Source organism: Mustela erminea, chromosome 7 (assembly GCF_009829155.1).
Source record: "Mustela erminea isolate mMusErm1 chromosome 7, mMusErm1.Pri, whole genome shotgun sequence".
Classification (NCBI taxonomy): Eukaryota; Metazoa; Chordata; class Mammalia; order Carnivora; family Mustelidae; genus Mustela; species Mustela erminea.
In genome coordinates, this window is record NC_045620.1 from 67,518,739 (window position 1) to 67,537,670 (window position 18,932).

Consider the following 18,932-nt stretch of genomic DNA (forward strand, 5'->3'; position numbering starts at 1 on the left):
TTATTTGCAAAAGCCAAGGTATGGAAACAACCCAAGTCTCCATCCATAGATGAATGGATAGGGAAGATGTGGTATATATACACAATGGAATACTACTCAGCCATAAGAAAAAATGAAATCTTTCCATTTGCAACAACATGGATGTATCTAGATGGTATAATTAAGTGAATTAAGTCAGTCACAGAAAGACAAATACCATATGATTTCATTCATATGTGGAATTTAAGAAACAAAACAAATGAACACAGAAAAGAAGAGACAAGCAGAAAAACAGTCTCTTAACTAGAGAGAACAAACTGGTGGTTACCAGAGGGGAAGTGGGTGGGGGGATGGGTGAGCTAGATGAAGGGGCACACTTCTTGGGGCACACTTATCTTGGGGCACCTGGGTGGCTCAGTGGGTTAAAGCCTCTGCCTTTGGCTCAGGTCATGATCCCAGGGTCCTGGGATCGAGCCCCGCATCAGGCTCTCTGCTCAGCAAGGAGCCTGCTTCCCTTCCTCTCTCTCTCTGCCTGCCTCTCTGCCAACTTGTGATCTTTGTCAAATAAATATATAAATAAATCTTTAAAAAAAAAAAGCACACTTATCTTGATGAGCAACTAGTAATGTATAGAATTGTTGAATCATATTGTACACCTAATATTAACATAACACTCTATGTTAATTACAGTTGAATTTTTAAAAAATGTCCAAGAGTGAACTCCTTTTTGTGGCATTTACTCCCCTGACTCCATTTCTGTAAATGATATCACTACTCATCTCGAGCTCCGGCCAAAAATTTGACTGTCATCTCTATCTACTTCTATCCTTTCCTTTTCACACTAAATCAAACCCATCATCATGATAGATTTTATCCTCCCTTCAAAAAGTATTTTGAGGGACGCCTGGGTGGCTCAGTTGGTTAAGCGGCTGCCTTCGGCTCGGGTCATGATCCCAGCGTCCTGGGATTGAGTCCCGCATCCCGTTCCTTGCTCAGCAGGGAGCCTGTTTCTCCCTCTGCCTCTGCCTGCCTCTCTGCCTGTGCTCACTCTCTCTAACAAATAAATACAATCTTAAAAATAAAAGAAGTATTTTGAATCATTCATTTCTCTCTGCCTCCATCATTATACCTAAACCAGACCACCATGATCCCACATGGACTATGGAACAGGCTTCTAGATTTGTTTCTACCTGTGCCCCCATACGATACATTTTCACCTAGAACCTACAGCCATCTTCTTAGAATGTAAAGCACATCACCTCCCATCACTTTTCATCATTGACTTCCCAAAGAACTTAGAACAAATCCTTCTCCCCGTATGGCCTGCCAGGCCCCTCACAACTGATCCAGCCTGCTTCCTGGTATCTGCACCTTGTCCTGTATATATTGGCTACGCTGCTTCCTGAACATGCCAGGTCTGAGGGCCTGGGACTTTATAGAGCTGTCACCTCTGCCCAGAGTGCTCTCCCCTAGATCTCTGCATAGCTGGTTCATTTTTATAACTAGGTCGCCTCTTCAGCAAATCCTTTCCTATCCACCCACTCTCAAATAACCCTTTCTGCCACAACAAAGTCCCTCTGTTTTAGGCTATTTCAGGTATTGCTGTTTTCCCCATGTTTCCTATCTATTTATTTAGTTCCCCTCCCCAACTAGAATGCATATTATCTATTTGTTCACCAGTGTGCCACCCTGGTCAAGTAACTGCACAGAACTGTCAACTGAGTGAAAGAATGAATCACAGTTCGTGTAGGTACTCATGACGAAAAATTATGAAAGAACCCTCATATTTTCTCCAGTCCTTCTTGGAAACTGAAGGATAAGGGTGAACGCAGTCACCCAGAGAAGCATCATGAGGTCCGTGCTTGTCTCTAAAACACGTTGTGTCTTAGTCTGTTAGGGCTGCTATAAACTGGATAGTTTATAAACAACAAACATTTCTTTCTCACTGTTCTTGATGGAGGCTGGGAAGTCCAAGACCAAGTCGCAGGCAGATCCAGTGTCTGATGAGAGCCCTCTTCTTGGTTCATAGAGAGTTGTCTTATTGCTGTGTCCTCACATACTGGAAAGAGCAGGGAGATTTCTGGGAACTCTTTTAGAAGGGCACACTAATCCCATTCATGAAGGATCCACCCTGAAGACTTGATCCACCTCCCAAAAGGCCCCACCTCCTGATACCATCACACTGAGTGTTAGGATTTAACATGAATTTTGGAGAGACAGAACCTTCAGTCTACAGCCACACAAGAGCCCTTAAGGTCAAATTCAGGACTCCCTTGTCTATATTATGTTTTCGAGGACATAGATTTTTGAAAATGGGGTTGTCGCTGAAAGGTAGTGTTGAAAGGCTGGAGTCAATTACTGGGTACTCACTCATTGAGCAGTCTTGTGAGATCTTAACCTTAATGTGCCTCAGTTTCCTCATCTGCAAAGTGGAGATAAGCACTTACTCCCAAAGGATTGTGGAGCGAATTAAAAGTTATACTTATGATGCACTCAGAGCAGTGCCTGGCATACAAGAGGTGCTCAGTAACTGTTCACTCTTTCTTGTCAGGAAAACCAAGCGTGGCAATTCCCTGCAGACTTGGACCATCTCTGCTGCCACTCTAGACTTCGTTCAGCAGCTCGAAATTTTGGCCACTGTCTCAGCTTCTCCTGTGATGGCAGAAAATCACAACCTTCACGCACGGGGCTGGCAGATACAGAGCTAACCTCCCGCCACCCCCTGCTCCTGCCTTGAATTCTCCCAGTGTCTTAAAAATCTATAACCTTATAACTTACCAGGTGCCAAAGAGTATGAAACAAAGCCCTGAAACACACAGAGAATACCATTCTCTATTTGAATAAACTGAACCAAGAACTTTTGATCTTATGGTCAAATCTACTGCCTCAAAATTGTTCATCTGAAATATTCTGTTAATAAGGGAAATGGTGGTTTGGGATAGTAATGGCCAACAAATTTTTTTCCTAGTTAAACTTATTTATGTCTAAGATGTTGGAGCAATTCTAGATGGACAGAGTTTTTGTTTAGAGCACATTTACCATGGCATTCAATATTGATGTTCTCTATGAGACTGAAATTAATAAATTAATCTGGTTAGGAAAAAAAAGAGCTATCCAGGGACTTTTTCAATAAAGGAAGTCTTGATCAAGTTCTAGCTCATCAAGATCAAGTGTAGTTCTAACAGCTAGAAAAATAATTATTCAGGAGGATACAAAGTACAATAAAAATAGAACTCAGGGTATATAAAATCAAATTATAGTATCTATAAAGTCTTACTGATTTTGGTGGCTACGTGCTCCCAGCTGTACATATTCTTATGAAGATTAGCTTGTTCAAAGGAACAAATTGGAAATATTTTTAAAAATAGAGGTATTATATAACTGAGACACAATTCTGAGATCCTAAATATACACTCTTCCTCTGCTGGCTTCTCCACATTCTACATTCATGGGTCATCCTGGCTAATACACTGATAACCTAGTTTTCAACAGAAATGTGCAGGTTAGATTAATTTGATACTCAAGAATTACAACTTTTTAGAAATTTTATATTTTTAAATGTTGTACCAAGTAGATGAAAACAGGAAAAAAAATACCCCACATTATCTTCCAAAAATAACACTGAAATTTTATAGAAAAAAGAAGAATCTCAAAAAACCCCAGATCAATCCAACTGAGATTCTACAGTACACACACACTGAATTACACACACACACACAGAAATTCTATACACTGCATTTCACTTGTTGCTGGAGGGCATTCTCCAAGAAAGAACATTTACGCGTATGACAGAGGCATGTTTGAAACCTTTTATTGAACAGGCAATACATTGTGCAATGGTTAAGGACACAGATGCCTTGTGGAAAAGTTTAAAAATTATTTTTGGAAAGAGTCTGTGAATTGATGAACCCGGCTATGTTCCTTCCACTCCTTCGTAGAGTGACTATCTTCAGGAAGACGGTTTTATAGCTGCTCTTGGAAACGGCATCCCTGTTTTACCAAAAATGTCATGCCTAATAGTGAACATGAAAGGAGAAGATGGGATCCACAGGCAAGACGAGAACCAGACACACAGGTTGATCTCAGGTGGAAGCACAGACACACGTTCTCCTGGAAGACCTTCTCCTCTGACCTTGCAGGCGCTCCTGACGTAGGCATTCATGGTTCACTGCCACTCTCTTCCTGTCCGAGCCCTCTTTATCAAGGCGATTCTCAAAGCTTCACATTCATACCTTTGGGCACAGGACCTTGTTCCTGGCCCTTTTCAATGGTGTTCTTGTTTTAGGGCACCTCTGGCCCAGGATTGTGGCTGTGTGTCTGTCTTTGTTGGCCTGGTTCCTTCCTCTTCCCCAAGCTCGCTCTCCCCTAACTTGATGATAAAATCACTCTTCAGTTTCACAGTTTGTTTGCCTTGATTTACCGGAAGTTTTTGACTCAATGACCCGTCAAGGAAGTGGACATTCTTTAGCAGCAGGCTGTCAGCCTATTTTATAATTTGGGGCATGTCACTCCAAGCTTGAGATTTCTTTCTGGCAAGTTCCATCCAGGATGGCTGATCTGCACTGGCATAACTGGCTCTCTTCAGCTGATGCAATTCCTTCTCCGTCATCACTGCAGACTGAGCTGCTGGAAAGAAGACAAAACAAACAGAAACATGAGAAATGAGTTTGGATTTCCACTTAAGCCTCTTGTGTTTCTTTAAAATATACGTCAAGGTCTTAACTGTGGTCTCAAATGTAAAATCCATTAATGCACAAACATGTAAAGAAGATTTAGGCATAGAATAATTTATATAATAAAAAGTCTTAAGAACAGCAGGCTCAAAAACAGTTCCAGCAACACAGTGAGGTGAGAGAAACTTCCAGAATAAAACTGTAGGAACTCTGAAGATTGGTTTGCACCACAGTGTGTATATTCTTAACACTGCCAAACTGTATACTGACAAATGGCTAGGATGGTAAATTTTGTCATATGTGTCTTACCACAGGGAAAAATAAATTTAAAGATACAGATACATGCGACAATAGAGATGAATCTTGAAGACACTATGCTTGGTCAAAGAAGCCAGATACAAAAGAATACATATTTTATGATTCCACTTATGAGAAATGTCCCCAAAAGACAAGTCATATGGAGACCGAAAGTAGATTCGCAGTTGCCTAGCCTTGGGGTTGGGGATGGTGAATGACTGTAAATGGGCATAAGGTTTCTTTTTAGGGTGAGAGAAGTGTTCTAAAATTGGATTGTGATGGTTGTACATGTCAGTAAATATATTCTCACTGTCAATATATACTTGCTTAACTGTACATTTAAAACAGGTGAATTTTATGGCACCTAAATGACATGTCAGTAAAAGCTGTTTAAAAAATCAATGTGGCAAAGTGATTTGGAAAAAGAAAATAAAACAAACAAAAAGTGCAGGACCAATCCTGGAAAAGCATCTCAGTGTCTGGTACTGCTTGCAGGCTTCTTACCCAAGTTCTGATGGGACAACGAGATTCCTCTTTGCAGCCCCTCCTGGAGGCAGAGCTTTGTCCCCTGCCTCCGGTCCCCAGAGGGCTTGGCAGGAGCCACCAGGAAAGACTTGCTGCGGATGAAGTCGGCTGGCTTCATGGGCTCCTATTAAGACACAAGAGAGATGCATACTGTTTGGTCACCCGAGAGTCCCACAGGGGGAAAACATAGCGAAAGGCAAAGGACTACGGCATTTCTAGACAAAGATGAGTCGTGCCCCTGGTACTCTCTTGGCAGAGTTGACTTGTGCCCTTGCTGAGAGGGGCCTTTAGAATGGCAAACTCAGATGGCATGTGGGGTCCTGTGTTCAGCCCACACAGACATCATGGCTTCTGCTCTATCCCCACAACTGGCCTCAGCCCCACATGTTGGATGGCAGGGATTCTATTTAAAAGTCAGAGTGAACTGTGTCAAAGCGAAATAGTTTTGAGATTTGTGATACCTGGTATGAAGGTGGATGCCCCAAACCAAGATGATGGGTTAATTGGCTTTATAAATTCCCTTCCCTGCAGGAAGGTTTTCAAGTTAGGTACGATGGAGGTTTTGTTCCAATGAAGGGAAGCAGGTCCTATGGCAGGTTCAGGCTCATTTTCTCACATGGCTGAAACACGCTTATGGTTTTATCATGGTGGCTATTCAGGGGAATACAAAAGCTGTGGGTCTCATCCTGCTTCTAAGTGTAGTTGCTTGGGTTTGAGAACACTGTTTCCATCCCAAGTGCGAAGCAGAAACCCAGGTCCCAGCCCTCCAGCTCAAGGTGAGGAACAAGGAGCCCCAGCAGGCAGCCAGCAGAGCAATAAAAGCAGGGCTCGCCATCACCACACAACGAGCCAAGATGGAGCTGCTGACATGGTCTCCAAGCTTCTAACTGAGAAGTTCTTTTACCCCGTTCCATGTCTCCTGATGCTGAGCTGTGTTGCCTAGGAGGCAGGGAGAAGAGGGCTGTGTCCACTGCCTCAGCAATCCAGCCGCTTCTAACAGCGCAGCACACAGAGGGGGCAGACATCAGCAATCATCACAGGCAAGGGTCCCGGGGATGACCAAACAGAATGCGTGGGGGTGCCAGGCCCCAGCTCCAGCTGCCTGGTCCCTCCTGTACCTACAGAGACAGAAAGCATTTGCTCTAAGCACCTGGGCTCTCTCGGGTGCCTTGGCTTGCTTTCCTATTTCAGACTTCAAGGTGCGGGCCCCAGGCTTGTCTTCCTGGTTTGGGGGCTGGTCTGAGGTCCCTCGTCGCTTCTGCCGAGCGATGGTGATCCAGGGTGGTGCAGGCTGGCCCTCAGCTGCAGGAGGAGGACCCTTCTCTGTGGGTAAAGACACAAGGTTACGCAAAACATCCCAGCCCCTGTCGCATCTCACCTTTGGCTTCTCCCACACAGAGAACACTGCACGGAGGGGCTGCAGGCTGGGATAGGTGAGGCAGGAGGAAAGAGAACCCGGGAGCCTTTCTGGAGAGACTATTATTTTTCTTTAGGGGACTTGGTTTTCTCACTTAAAGATGCATCAGAGAGATGATGCTCCTCTAGTCTGAGCCACAAAATATTAAATGCAGCTGCCCCAAAGAGGGGACAGCAGCCACAGCTTGGCAAGCTTCAGTTTCATGTCAGAGTTGGGAAGGGCCTCTGGCTTCACACACTGACCTCTCCCTGGCCTGGACAGCTGGGAATGGTTCCCACTCTCCTGGCTGCTCCCTGGGGCCTCCACCCCCCTGGACTGGCCCCCAGGGAGTCCCGCTCCATCTCTTCCATTCGCCCCCTGGCCCTTCCTGCCTCCTCAGGCTCTCCCTGGCTCTCCTCTCCTCCTTGATGCTTTGCAAAGTGCCTGGCTCTGCCAGGGCTCGAAAGGAACAGTCTCCACTGAGCCTCACCATCCTCTGTTCTTCTCCACCCTCCCGTGGCCTCGGCCTGTGTCTCTTCAGCTAACTCCTGATGGGGCCACACAACAAATGCTGTTCTCTTCATCTACCTGACTGCTAAACCATAAATCCTGAGGTCTCCCTATTCTCCATCCAGCTTGCTCTATCCCTCGCAGCACTGATGGAGCTGCATAACCTTGCTTGGAGGCCTGCCCTCCGTGGGCATGCCCTCTCCAGGTCCTTGTCCAGGACTCTTGCTCCCAAACCTGGGAATTCCTCCTTCCTCCTGACCTTAACTTTCATCTCTTCTTCCCCCAAATGTTCTCTGCTCCATGCTTGATTTCAACACTCGGATCTTCTCAGACTACTTCTAAGTGTACAATCCTTTCTGTTAGCCAGAGCCCAACATTTCTGCTCTCTTGCTCCTCCTGCCTAACCCCCTGCTCCTTCCATCCTTCCTGCCGTCCCTCCTTCCAGGGTTAATGTGTAAGGACTGTGTTAAATGCTAAGGTGGAAAAATAAACCACCAACTGTCTGTTCTGTCAAAATCTCAGTCTATTGGGGGAGACTAAATACAAATAAGCAGCTGTAGTGGAAACTGGAAGATGCTAGAGTTTACTAAGTGCTGGGTGAGGAAGGGCCTGACACTGGTACGTGGCAGGTGAAGTGGTGTCTGGGTTGGGACCTGGAGAAGGAACCTTCCAGGCTGAGCAGAGGGGTAAGGAAAGGTCTCCCAGGTGAGGGGGGCAGAAGGCAGAGTTGTGGGCAGGCTGGCTGTGAGGGGCTGAATGATCAGGCACGGGCCAACTGAGAAGGGTCTACTTGGTCTTTCTCCTGTCCATCATGGGGAGCCATGGGGTTTGAGCCAAGGGGACACCCTGGAGACTGTGTGGAGAAGGAGTCTGACTGGAAAGGGATGGGAGGCTAGAAGGAGAGGAGGGAGGCTGTGGCCACAGTCTAGGAGGTGATGAGGGACTGGACACCCTGTTCCAGAATCATCCTTGTTTGCCTATGAAGTGTCTGTCCAGATGCTGCCTCCTCCATGAAGCCTTCTCTGTTCAGCCTAGCTGAACATGCTCTCCTTTTCTGAATCCTTCTGTGACTCTCAAGAGATTTTCCTCACAGCTTGGTGCTAAATATGTCTGCTCGTTCACCGTCTACCTCACCGATCTATGCTTTTGGTCATTAGAACTTCTTATTTACTCAACAGACACACCCCAGAGACTATGCACCCTGCAGTGTTCTAATATCAGCTCATTTATTTATTATTAGAACTCTTGTCCAGAGAACCCAATGCATGTCGGGCACACACAAGGCGGTTCCATGTTTTACAGAAAGTCTGCATTTCTCATCCCTTAATCTCAATCCCTCATTCCAGGGAGTCCTCATGGTCTTTCTGGACTTTAATTTTTTTCTTAAACAGGTTTCTTTCCACTTCTCCTTTGATTTCTTCCTCACGCTCAGTGACAGTCGTGCTTTGCTCCCTCCTGGCCCAAGGGAGATGTCTGATGGTACCATTCTCCCCGAGACTTTGCCACAACACAGGCCTACCGGAGAGAGGGCTTTCACTATGGGTTCAAAGTCATTACCTCAGCCACCAAAATATTCTGAATAGTTCTGTCAAGACAAAGTGTGCACAGAGAGAAAATTCCCATCCTAAGTTTTAAAGTGGAGGCTGAGCAGCATCTCTGAGTGCTCTGGGTGGCTCCCTAGACCCTTGGATCTGTGTTGTGCCATGGACATACATATCACTCTCATCACAAGGGCACAAGATAGGTCTGATGAAATCCTAAACACTATCTGAGCCAAAATAAGTATTTAAAAAATCACTGGCAAAGGTTTTGTAGAACAGGGGCTCTGTGGCACTCCTATGGACCGTGCTGATGGGAGGTCTACGGCAAGGCAGGGGATTCCAAGGGCAGACTGAGGCTGGGGGTCCTCGGGGACCAGGGGCATATCCTGTTCTTCTGTCCAGTGTGCTTACGGAAACAGTCCTGTAAACAATGCAACCAGGTCAGGCTAGGCAAGAGGTGGTTTTTCCTTCTTCACACTGAGAGAATGCTGGCAGATTTCATCCCAAGCAGGGAAGGGGCATGGGCCTCTGTTCTGCCTGTCAGCGGGCAGCCACGTTTCTGGGTGTCCTCTGTGTGTAAGCGTGGACACATGCCTCCAGCGTTCACGGGCAGACACATGGGAGTGAGTGAGTGCTGCACCTGTCCTGGACCAATGTGGGATCAGGTGACCTACAACGGCAGCCTCCCCAAACCTGGGCCTGGCATAAGGCCAAGATCTTTCACCAATCACTTCTCTTTTGGAAGTAAATGGCCTTTCCTTGTATCCTGTACTCTGTCCTTGCCCACTTTGCTCCTTGTCAGGAATGCAAGCAGGCCACACGGACCCTGACAGCCTCTACCTTTCACAGGACGGTCCAGGGGCAGCCTCCTGGGTGGAGGGCACAGGGAGGAGGGGTGGGCGAGATTCCAGACCCCGGGGTAGGAGGGAGAAAAGCCACGAAGCATCCTGCCATTGTACCAGGGTTTAAAGAGGCTGCAATTCCACCCGGAGGTTCATGTAACCCACATAAGTACCTGTCCCAGGTCCGCCCAGACAGAGCATCTGGAAGAGACTCTGTTCTGATCTGTGGTGGAAGGCCCAGGTGGTCTGCACACCCTTCCCTGTACTTGGCGCCACAGTAGGGGCAAGGGTTGAGGGAGGGTGCATGTGCCATACTCCACAAGGAATGGGAGGAGAAGGGCATCGAAGACACAGGTAGTGTTCAGGATAACACAAGTTTCAGATGCCAAAAAACTTCCTAGGTGATAGCTCTACAGCATGAATACTGTAGGGTCAAGGTTCAACCATAAAATAGCTTCTGAGATTAAGCATGTTCAAAATGTCATTAATCCCAGGATAATATAGATGTGGCAGTAGATTAAATAAAAGGAGATGAAAACACTCCTTTGTTTACTTCTTTCTGCCTCAACACAGACAACCTTAATCTTCTGGGGATTTGGCTAAAGGGCTCTGACATCTCAATTTCTCCTCCTTAAGTGACAAGAGGTTTTGTAAGCTGTCAGTTATGTCTGGGTTTACCATGGACAGCCCAGGAACGGTTCTCACACACAGAGAACTATCAGTTCATGTCTGTATCTGTGTGATCTCCCTTACTGAGAGCCCAAAGGAGAGGGACTCCCCCAAACACATCTCCCCTGGAAAGAAAGATTGCAAACTTGACCTGTTGCACAGCATATGTAGGGTAAAATTTCCGGAAGACAGAATGGTCTCGATGCAGGAAGTTGAGACAGCCACAGAGCTTGCCTTAAATAACTTAATTTCATAGGAGGGCAACTTGGTAGGGGAAACCAATTTTTTTTGTTGTTATTATTTTGAGGATATGTTCTGTTAAAGAGGGAGGCTATGAGTTTATACATAAGCTTTTCTCCAGATTCCTTTTTCTTGATATGCTCTCCCACCTCAAGAGTTTAGTCTGAAAAGTATATTTATTGTTCTAGCATTCATTTCCAAGCGTTCTTGTTCTTGGGGTTGGTTCAGTAGGCTGTGGTAATGAGGACTGCTTCCTCCCTGGGGCCAGGAAACAGCAGCTACTGATGCGGCCCTAGGGCCTCCATGTCTAGGAATAAGGCCTCGGGCTAGCAAGGTGCTTTTGGGCAAATTCCAGAACCTCTCTGTGACTCAATTTTAGTGTAAAATGAGGAAAGGAGCAGCGTGTGCTCCTCTTAGCGGGACTGAAGATTGCACGAGCTCATCTACCATCCCTGCCTCCTATGTGATGGTGAATATGTGATGGGATGATCCACAGGAAGCACTCAGCACAGCGTCTGGCTCTGTGTGAGCCAGAGAGGGTGAGCTGCCCTGCCGCGGGTGCTGTTGTTACTCTGTTGTTGTTATTGCTGCTTGAGGAGAGAGGCAGCCTTTGGTCAAATTCCAGCCAGGACAGGATGGCGGCCAGGAAGCCTTTTGCCAGTGTCCTCTCCTGTGATAAAACAAAACAAAAGAAAACCCAAAGCAAGCACTGGGTTGTCCTTCAGCCTTTTGCCTGGGCAGGGGGCCAGGCTGACTCTTGGTTCCCAAGGACACGGTCCGTGACGGTTCAAACAGACGTTAACCTGATGCTGTGTGTGTCCTTGTCTCCTCAAATGTCTTCCTTGTTTATAAAAGTACACATGCACACCGTACAAATTCAGAAAGCAGATAAAAGTATAAAGAAGGAGAAGAAAGTTTCCCATAAATCAATAACCCAGGAGAGTTGTGCTAAATAACACTTTGGCACGCTCCTTCGAATCCTTTTCCGTTATGCTGTCATCTTAAAAATACGTATCAACGGCTCATTCCCAGCTTTTCAAAACACTCTTTGCAGAAGGAAAGGCCTGAGTTTAGGCTCTAAGATTTCTGTTCTAAAGTGCATGCATCGTTAACATCTGTCACAGCCAGAAGCAGCCAGAACCGTGCTGTGGTGCTGCAGTAACAGCAAACATTCTCTGGCTCAGTCTCCCCTCCAGGTCCTCTGCCACCGCTCTGGTTTACATGGGGGCGATGATGGGGACTGCTGGAGTCGGGGTGGCATCCCGGACTCTGGAGACATGTGGGGCCTCATCTATGCTGAGGATTTATGCCAGGCTTCCCACATGAAAGATGAGGGTTTTTTTTTTTTTTTTTTTTAAAGCATTTATTGATTGACTGTCGGTCTCAGCTTACACAGACAGTGCCTGATCAATACATGCTGGCTAAGTCTGCAGTCGCTCCTCACCAGTTCTGCCCGTGAGCCAGGCTGGGCGATCTTATAGTAGAACTTGGGCTTGTAATTCTCATGTCAGCATCTGTCTCAACACAGCGCTGAGCGTTCGGGAAGTAAGGGCTTTTCATGGAATGATGTGTGATAGGGCTGTGCTCTAGTTCTACCTCCAAATTAAACGAATTGCCATTCCTTCCTTTTCTCATTCAACCAATACAGTTGGTCCTCACTACTTGTGGATTCTGTGTTTGTGAATTCGCCTACTCGTTACAATGTATTTGTAATGCCCAGATGGGTTCTTGTGACCCTTCATGGTCATCTGCAGACATGTGCAGAGCGGTGAAAAATTTGAATATCTGGGCGAGCACGGTCCCAGCTGACGTCAAACAAGGGGACTCTGTTTCTTTCCTGTTTCTCCTTTCATACTATAAACAAATATCCTTTTCGCCGTAAACTTAGTGCCACATTTTTTGCATTTTTGTGGGTTTTTTTTTTTTTTTTGTAATTTTGTTGTCTAAAATACCCCCCACATCTACTGCTAATGTGCTAAGAAGACTGTGAGCAGCCTCACAAAGAAAATACGTTCGTCAGATGAAGTTCATCTCATCAGGGCTGAGCTTTCGGTTTTGCTGGCTGTGAGTTAGATGGTAATTAATGAATAATACATATAGTACGGTGTCTTTAAACAGAGACACACATAAAACTAGGTTATGTGCTGATCAGTTGGCAAAATGTAATCAGAGGCTCACTAACTCTGATTTCTACTCTGTTTCTTCTAGGAGCAGTGGTTTGGTGTTCACTAATTCAGTATTCACAGCAACTTTATGGAGCGTAACTACTCTAAATAATGAGAATCAGCTGTACCTGATTAATGCCCACGAGGCACCAGGCCATGGCAGGTGCTGAGTCTATAGACAGGAAGGCTCTTTCTAAGCTAACACTTCTCTCCAGGGCCCAGCGCACAGGCTCTTCTGAAAGAGTAATCAGCAATAGAGGGACCTTTCAACAGCTAACATGTGGTCCGTGGTCTGTGGTCCATGGTCCAGGAATGAGTTCCAGAGTCTGGGGCAGGGAGTATGAGGGGCCTCTGGGGCACTGGTCTCATTCTGTTTCTTGTCCGGGGTGTTGGGTGTGTGAAAATTCATTGAGCTGCACACATACCTGTGCCTTGCTTTGCACGTGTATCATTCTTAGAAAAAGCAAACAAAACAACCCACAAAAACTATCTAAGATCATCAGGACTCACTTGGTGCTTGGATAGCAAGGAGGAAGGGTCCAGCTGCCTGTCCAGATACAGAAACAAGGCAAGGTTGCACCATGGAGCTGTTTCTACACTGCAATTAGGCAAGGCTACTGCCAGAGGAGGCCGGCATTCTCCCAAGGATGTCCCCCTCCCTCGTCAGCAGAAACTTTCCATCCTCTTCATATCCCATCAGCCCTCAAAAGCACCAGGAGGTCCTTGGACCACTTGCCTTTCCTACTGCTGTCCCTCCTCACCCAGCCCACCTCCTTCTTAGCTCCAGCCTCTGAAGGTTTACCCTGAATCCCCCTTCCTCCATTTCCTCTCCAAAATAAGACTCCACAGCTCAGCAAGACAGAGAACAGATCTCTCTAAACACAGCTCACAGCCTGATGGCAAAAGGGAGCTCTCAAGAAGATAGCAACTGTGTCTGGAAACCTCCTTCCCGGCCACCAGGGCCAAACTGCCCTCCCGGCTTTTCCCTCCTCTCAGTCAGGAGGCACTGCGGGGATCTCCTCCCCACCCCAGCTCCTGAGACCCACCTTCAGACCTACAGATTTTCTTTCTCACAATCTTCACAATCTCTTTCCCACATGACAGGAAAAAAAAAATGCCACTGCTTTTTTAAATGGTCCTGGTAGCTTCTTTATATCATAAGCTGTGAGAGCCTATGAGGGCCAGGACTGCCCCCCCTTTTCCTGGTATCATAGTCAGTCTCCACAGAGCATGTCACGCTTGCTCACTGAAGTGGGGCACACTCGGTCAAACAATACTGCTAACTCTCAGGGTGTCACGGTTTTACAAGTGATTAGGCCTAGGGAAAGGGCCAGTGGAGTCAGAAGGCTTCCCGAGTCACCTAGGTGGGCTCAGTGGGGTAAGCCTCTGCCTTCGGTTCAAGTCATGATCTCAGGATCCTGGGATGGAGCCCTGCATTAGGCTCTCTGCTCAGCGGGGAGCCTGCTTCCCCCTCTCTTTACCTGCCTCTCTGCCTACTTGTGATCTGTCAAATAAATAAATAAAATCTTAAAAAAAAAAAAAAAAAAGGCTTCCCAATGCCAGCATTCATGAGGGTCTGATAATACAGCATATTCCCCAGTGGGGAGTGGTCAGTCCTTGCCCAAGGGCAGGGGTGTTTACAGGCCTCCACAGTGGCAATTTATGTGAGTCTTTCCCCCAGTGGGGGCCTGGGGTCTGCTTTGCTTTTCTTCTTCTTGTTGCTATGGCACTAGTTACAACTGCTTTAGGGCTCTATTGCTCCCAGGTAAAAAATATGTGAAAAAAACATTTAGAAACAAAAACCAATGTGTGAATCATATCTGGATTTGGATGTGTGAGTTTGGGAACCTGGTCATGTGCAGGCACATTTATTGGGGGCACCCGAGGCATCAGATGCTTTGCCAAGCCCTTTGCTTAATTTCTGGTACAGATACCCAGTGTGCAAGGGCAAGATTGGCAGACATTCCCAAGCTGTCCAGCCCGATCCCCTCATCTCAAAGTGGAGACCCCAGAAGCCAGAGACAAAGCTCAAGGACAAAGAGTTGGGATGTACAAGCTTGGACTCAAAGTTCATTTGCTCACCTGTCGCTGTGCAATTAAAACAGCCTCTGAGCAGAAGGCAGTGGCCAAAGTCCATCTCTGGCCATGGAGACACTTGCTGTCTGTTACCTGCCAGGTAATATAACTGAGACCTTATAAGGATATGGGGATAGAAAGGCACTGCTTATCTGAAAATAATTTTGAGCTACAGCAGATGAAGGGGAAGAAGGAGTGAAACTCTATTACATGGCACTCCCTTATAATTCAGCATGTCCACAAACAACCCACCCTGGATTCCTTGTGGGTCTCCAGGGACAGCTGGAATTCTCTAAGATCTGCCTCAAGTGGCCACTGGAGAACAAGTGATTAGTTTTAGGGATGGCCCTTGTCCACCAGGCTTAGATTTTCCTTCTTCTGTTATCCCTTGGCCCTCCCTCACTCGCCCTGGACAGGTAGAGAAATCTCTCCCCATCCAAGAAATGTTCACGGCTAGGGTTTATTCAGTCTTGATTTTCAGAGCAATATCATATTCCTAATGACCCTCGCAAGCCTCCTTGTTATGTAAGAGACAGGAGCACAGAATCTCATGGAGTAAAAAGGACTTGTCCAAGATCATATATGTCTGATATGTAACAAAGCTGGGACGTGAACACAGGCTTTGTCTTTACTCTTCATTCACTATATCTCAGACCATCTCCTGTTAAGGATTATAACCCCTCCCTCTTTCCTATACACCATTCTCTCCCCATGATAACTTATTCACTGAGTGGCAAACAATAGTTACTCAGCCTTGGCACTACTGAGACTCGGGGCTGGATGATTCTCTGGTATTAGGGGCTGTCCAGTGCACTGCGATATGTTCAACCCCTCACACTAGATGCTGGTAGTGTCTCCCTCCTGCCACAGCTGTGACAATCAAGTAGTCTCCAAACACTGCCAAATGTCTGCTGGAGGACAACGTTGCCCCCATTTGAGAACCACCACAGTACGGCATAACAGTGAAGATCGCAGCTGCAGGGGAGGTTGACATGGCACCAAACTCCCCTCCCCAGGTCACCTGCTATGTTCTTTGGGCAAGTTCTTTTGCTACGTTCCGGCTTTCCCATTTATAAAATAGGATTGTTGTTGGAAATTAAAATGGAAAGCATATAATGATTTTTGGCACTTAGTGACTGCTTAATACACATTAGCAATTACTGTCATTCTTTACCTGTATACTGAGTCTAAGCGGTAGGTAAATCTAGGGCAGACCCTGACTTTGGGAAGCTGATGTAGTGTGGGAGACGGACACACCGAGAAACAGGTGAAAGTATTATGGGAAGAGCACAACCCTTACAGACTGCTACTTGCCCCTAATCAGGGCCATCTAATGGAACTTTCTGCAGTGGTAGAAATGATCCCTGTGCTGCTGGCTAGTCACAAGATACGGGGCTGCTGAATCCTTGAGATGCGGCCAGTGTGACTGAGGAACTGATTTTTCAAATTTAATTGCAATTCATTTAAGTTTACATTTAAACAGCCACACGTGGGGCGCCTGGCTGGCTCAAGTTGGTAAAGCATGCAACTGATCTTGGGTCCTGAATTCAAGCCCCACGTTGAGTTTATTAAAACAAAAACAAAAACAAAACAAAAAACAGCCTCATGAAGCTAACAGTTCCATGTTGGATAACACAGATTTGGATCCTTGCTACTCAAATGCTGGTCTGTAGACCAGCAGTACTATCCTCATCAGAATCAGAATCTTCATTTAAAGGAGATTCACAAACATTTGTAAGTTTGAGAAGCGCTGCCCTAGAATAGGTGTTCTCACCCCTGGCCTCACATCAGGATCACCTATAGGGCCTTTATCACTCCATTGTCTGGGCTCCCCCTGCACCCATCAACCTGAACCCGTGGAGGTGATGACCCCAATTTGCGGCAAGAACTGGGAACCAATGATTTCAATGCTGCTCCAAGTGTCTGGCCTGAGGGAGGCTTGGAGAGCCCACGATGCCTTCTGGATGACACAGAGGGCCTGACTGACCAGGTGGTCCAATTCTGGAATTGGGCTGATGTCCCTGTTCCAGGCGAGTCCTGCCAGAAATCAGCCAGTGCCCCCTGCCTTGTATCTGGACATCCACTCCAAGGGAATCCCCGCTGGAGTTTCTGCAGTCCTGGACTGGCCTCACCCCTCTGGCTTTTGGCACCTTCTGCCCGGGACACTTGCCCCCTCCTGTCATGAAGATGCTGCCTTCTCTCTTCAAGCCCACCTGTCTCCCACTGTACTGAGCCCTGGGCTAAGCACACAGAGGGCTTCAGTTCCCACATGATGTTCATGGCTGCCCTGGAGAAAAGTGCTTCATGCATTCGAAAGTGGGACTTTAGTGCGGCAGACGGACAGTGGGGGGCACTGCCCCTCCACACCCTAGGGTTGGGCTGCCAGGTTTTAGAGCAAAGGTTTTAGAGCACGGCATAACCCTGATGTCCTATAGTCTATCACACTGCCCCTGGATGGTTACCAGAAGATTCTCAGTATCTTCCTGGTATCCACATTAGGATGGCCAGGGCCTGCTGACCAAAGAAGATATTTTCATCCACTGGATTGAAAAAAAAAAAAAAGATAGACTGACAATACCTCATGCTGATAACAGCAGGGAGAAACAGTCTCTATTGTGCTATATTCTGCACACACCTACTCTTTGGGGTCTTGTATTCCCATGTTGGTGCCTTCATTGGTTTAAACCGGACAGAGAGAATCCCATTCTGCAACTGTTCTATGCAGCTCAGATGAGGATATTTTGGTACACCCTTAGGAAAACATGACTGTGCCGCTGGAAACTGCAGCACATTTTGTAGTTACAATGCTTTTGCTGTCCCATGTATTACTATTAGTAATAACTTCATTTTACAAGGGAGGAAATGAAGACTCAGAGGTTAAGAAAGTCACTTGCTCAGAATTCCACAGCCCCCAAAGGGGGACCTTGGAGTAAAACCTCCATATCCACACTCTTCAATCTTACCACCCAACCCCGTGCCTTGCCCTTGCTGTCCTGCAAACCATGGCACTGTACACCACTGTAGGCCAGGAGACCCTCGGCATGGATACTCCACAGAGAAAAACAAAACCGTGGATATGCTCAGGGGGCTAAAGATCAAGTTCAAGAATGCGGAGTGTGCCGGGGGCAAGCAGGGGTGTGTGCAGAGTGGGGAGGGAAGCTGGTGGCAGGGGTGGGGCTGGAGATGTCAGAAGAAGTGAAGGAGTTAGCAGGCAGACTTAGGAAGGCAGAAATGTTGACCTTGGCCAGAATCTACAAAGCCTTAAATGTCTTCCCCAGGCATCTAACTTTTATTCCCATATATAGTGGGAAGGCACAGAGAGGGTTAAAGAGGAAAGCTCCATGGTTAGACCGACATCGGGAAAGAGAGAGTTGTAGGTAGGTGCTGTGGTGGGTTAAGAACCAGGAGGGCTGACTCAGGGGCAGGATAAAGGCACTCCACGTTAGCATGGCCAGGACCTGCTGACCAAAGAGGACATTTTCATCCATCGGATTGAAAAAAAAAAAGTGACAGATAGACTGACAACACCTCATGCTGATGAGAGGGGGGAGAAAGTCTCTATTCTGTGCCAAGAGGTGTAAACTGGTACCACCTTAATGGGGGGGGGCAATCTGAAGCTGTCTGTTAAAACTGTGTATGCCCTTGAGTCAGAAAGCCCCCTTTTAAGAATCTGTCCTAGAGAAGCAAAAGTGTGACTCCATTGAGATAAAAAAGATAAGAATGTTTATTGCAGCAAAAGGAAAAAAAAAAACCCACAAAACTCAATGCGCTCAGAATGCCCTTCAGTTCGGAATGGTTAAATAAAATACAGTATGTGTACTCCGTAGCCCTTAAAGGGAATGAGATTAAGTGACTCATTCTGATCAGAAAAGAGACCCATGTCTTATGGTGGAGTAAAAATACAAATTGTGAGCCAACACGTACAGCATTTTTGTGATTAAAAAAAAAGTTTCATGTGCCTCTTTATGTATGTTGATAATGATGTAGCACTGACTGCAACAGGCACGAGAAGGAGCTGG

At 46.6% G+C, this 18,932-nt stretch overlaps 1 protein-coding gene across 6 annotated transcripts in view; it reads right to left on the reverse strand.

Annotated features, from left to right (window-relative positions):
- Positions 1–3,774: 3,774 nt before the first annotated feature.
- CRACDL (CRACD like) overlaps positions 3,775–18,932 on the reverse strand; it is a 130,315-nt gene continuing 115,157 nt past the window's right edge. For 5 of the 6 annotated variants that reach the window (XM_032352016.1, XM_032352022.1, XM_032352018.1 and 2 more), the window contains 3 exons: positions 6,625–6,797; positions 5,454–5,598; positions 3,775–4,605 (listed from right to left, as the gene is read on the reverse strand). In XM_032352016.1, the coding sequence (XP_032207907.1) occupies positions 4,463–4,605; positions 5,454–5,598; positions 6,625–6,797 (461 nt within the window). In that variant the 3' untranslated portion in view covers positions 3,775–4,462. The remainder of the gene's footprint in view (positions 4,606–5,453; positions 5,599–6,624; positions 6,798–18,932) is intronic. The other variant, XM_032352021.1, reaches the window with a different exon arrangement.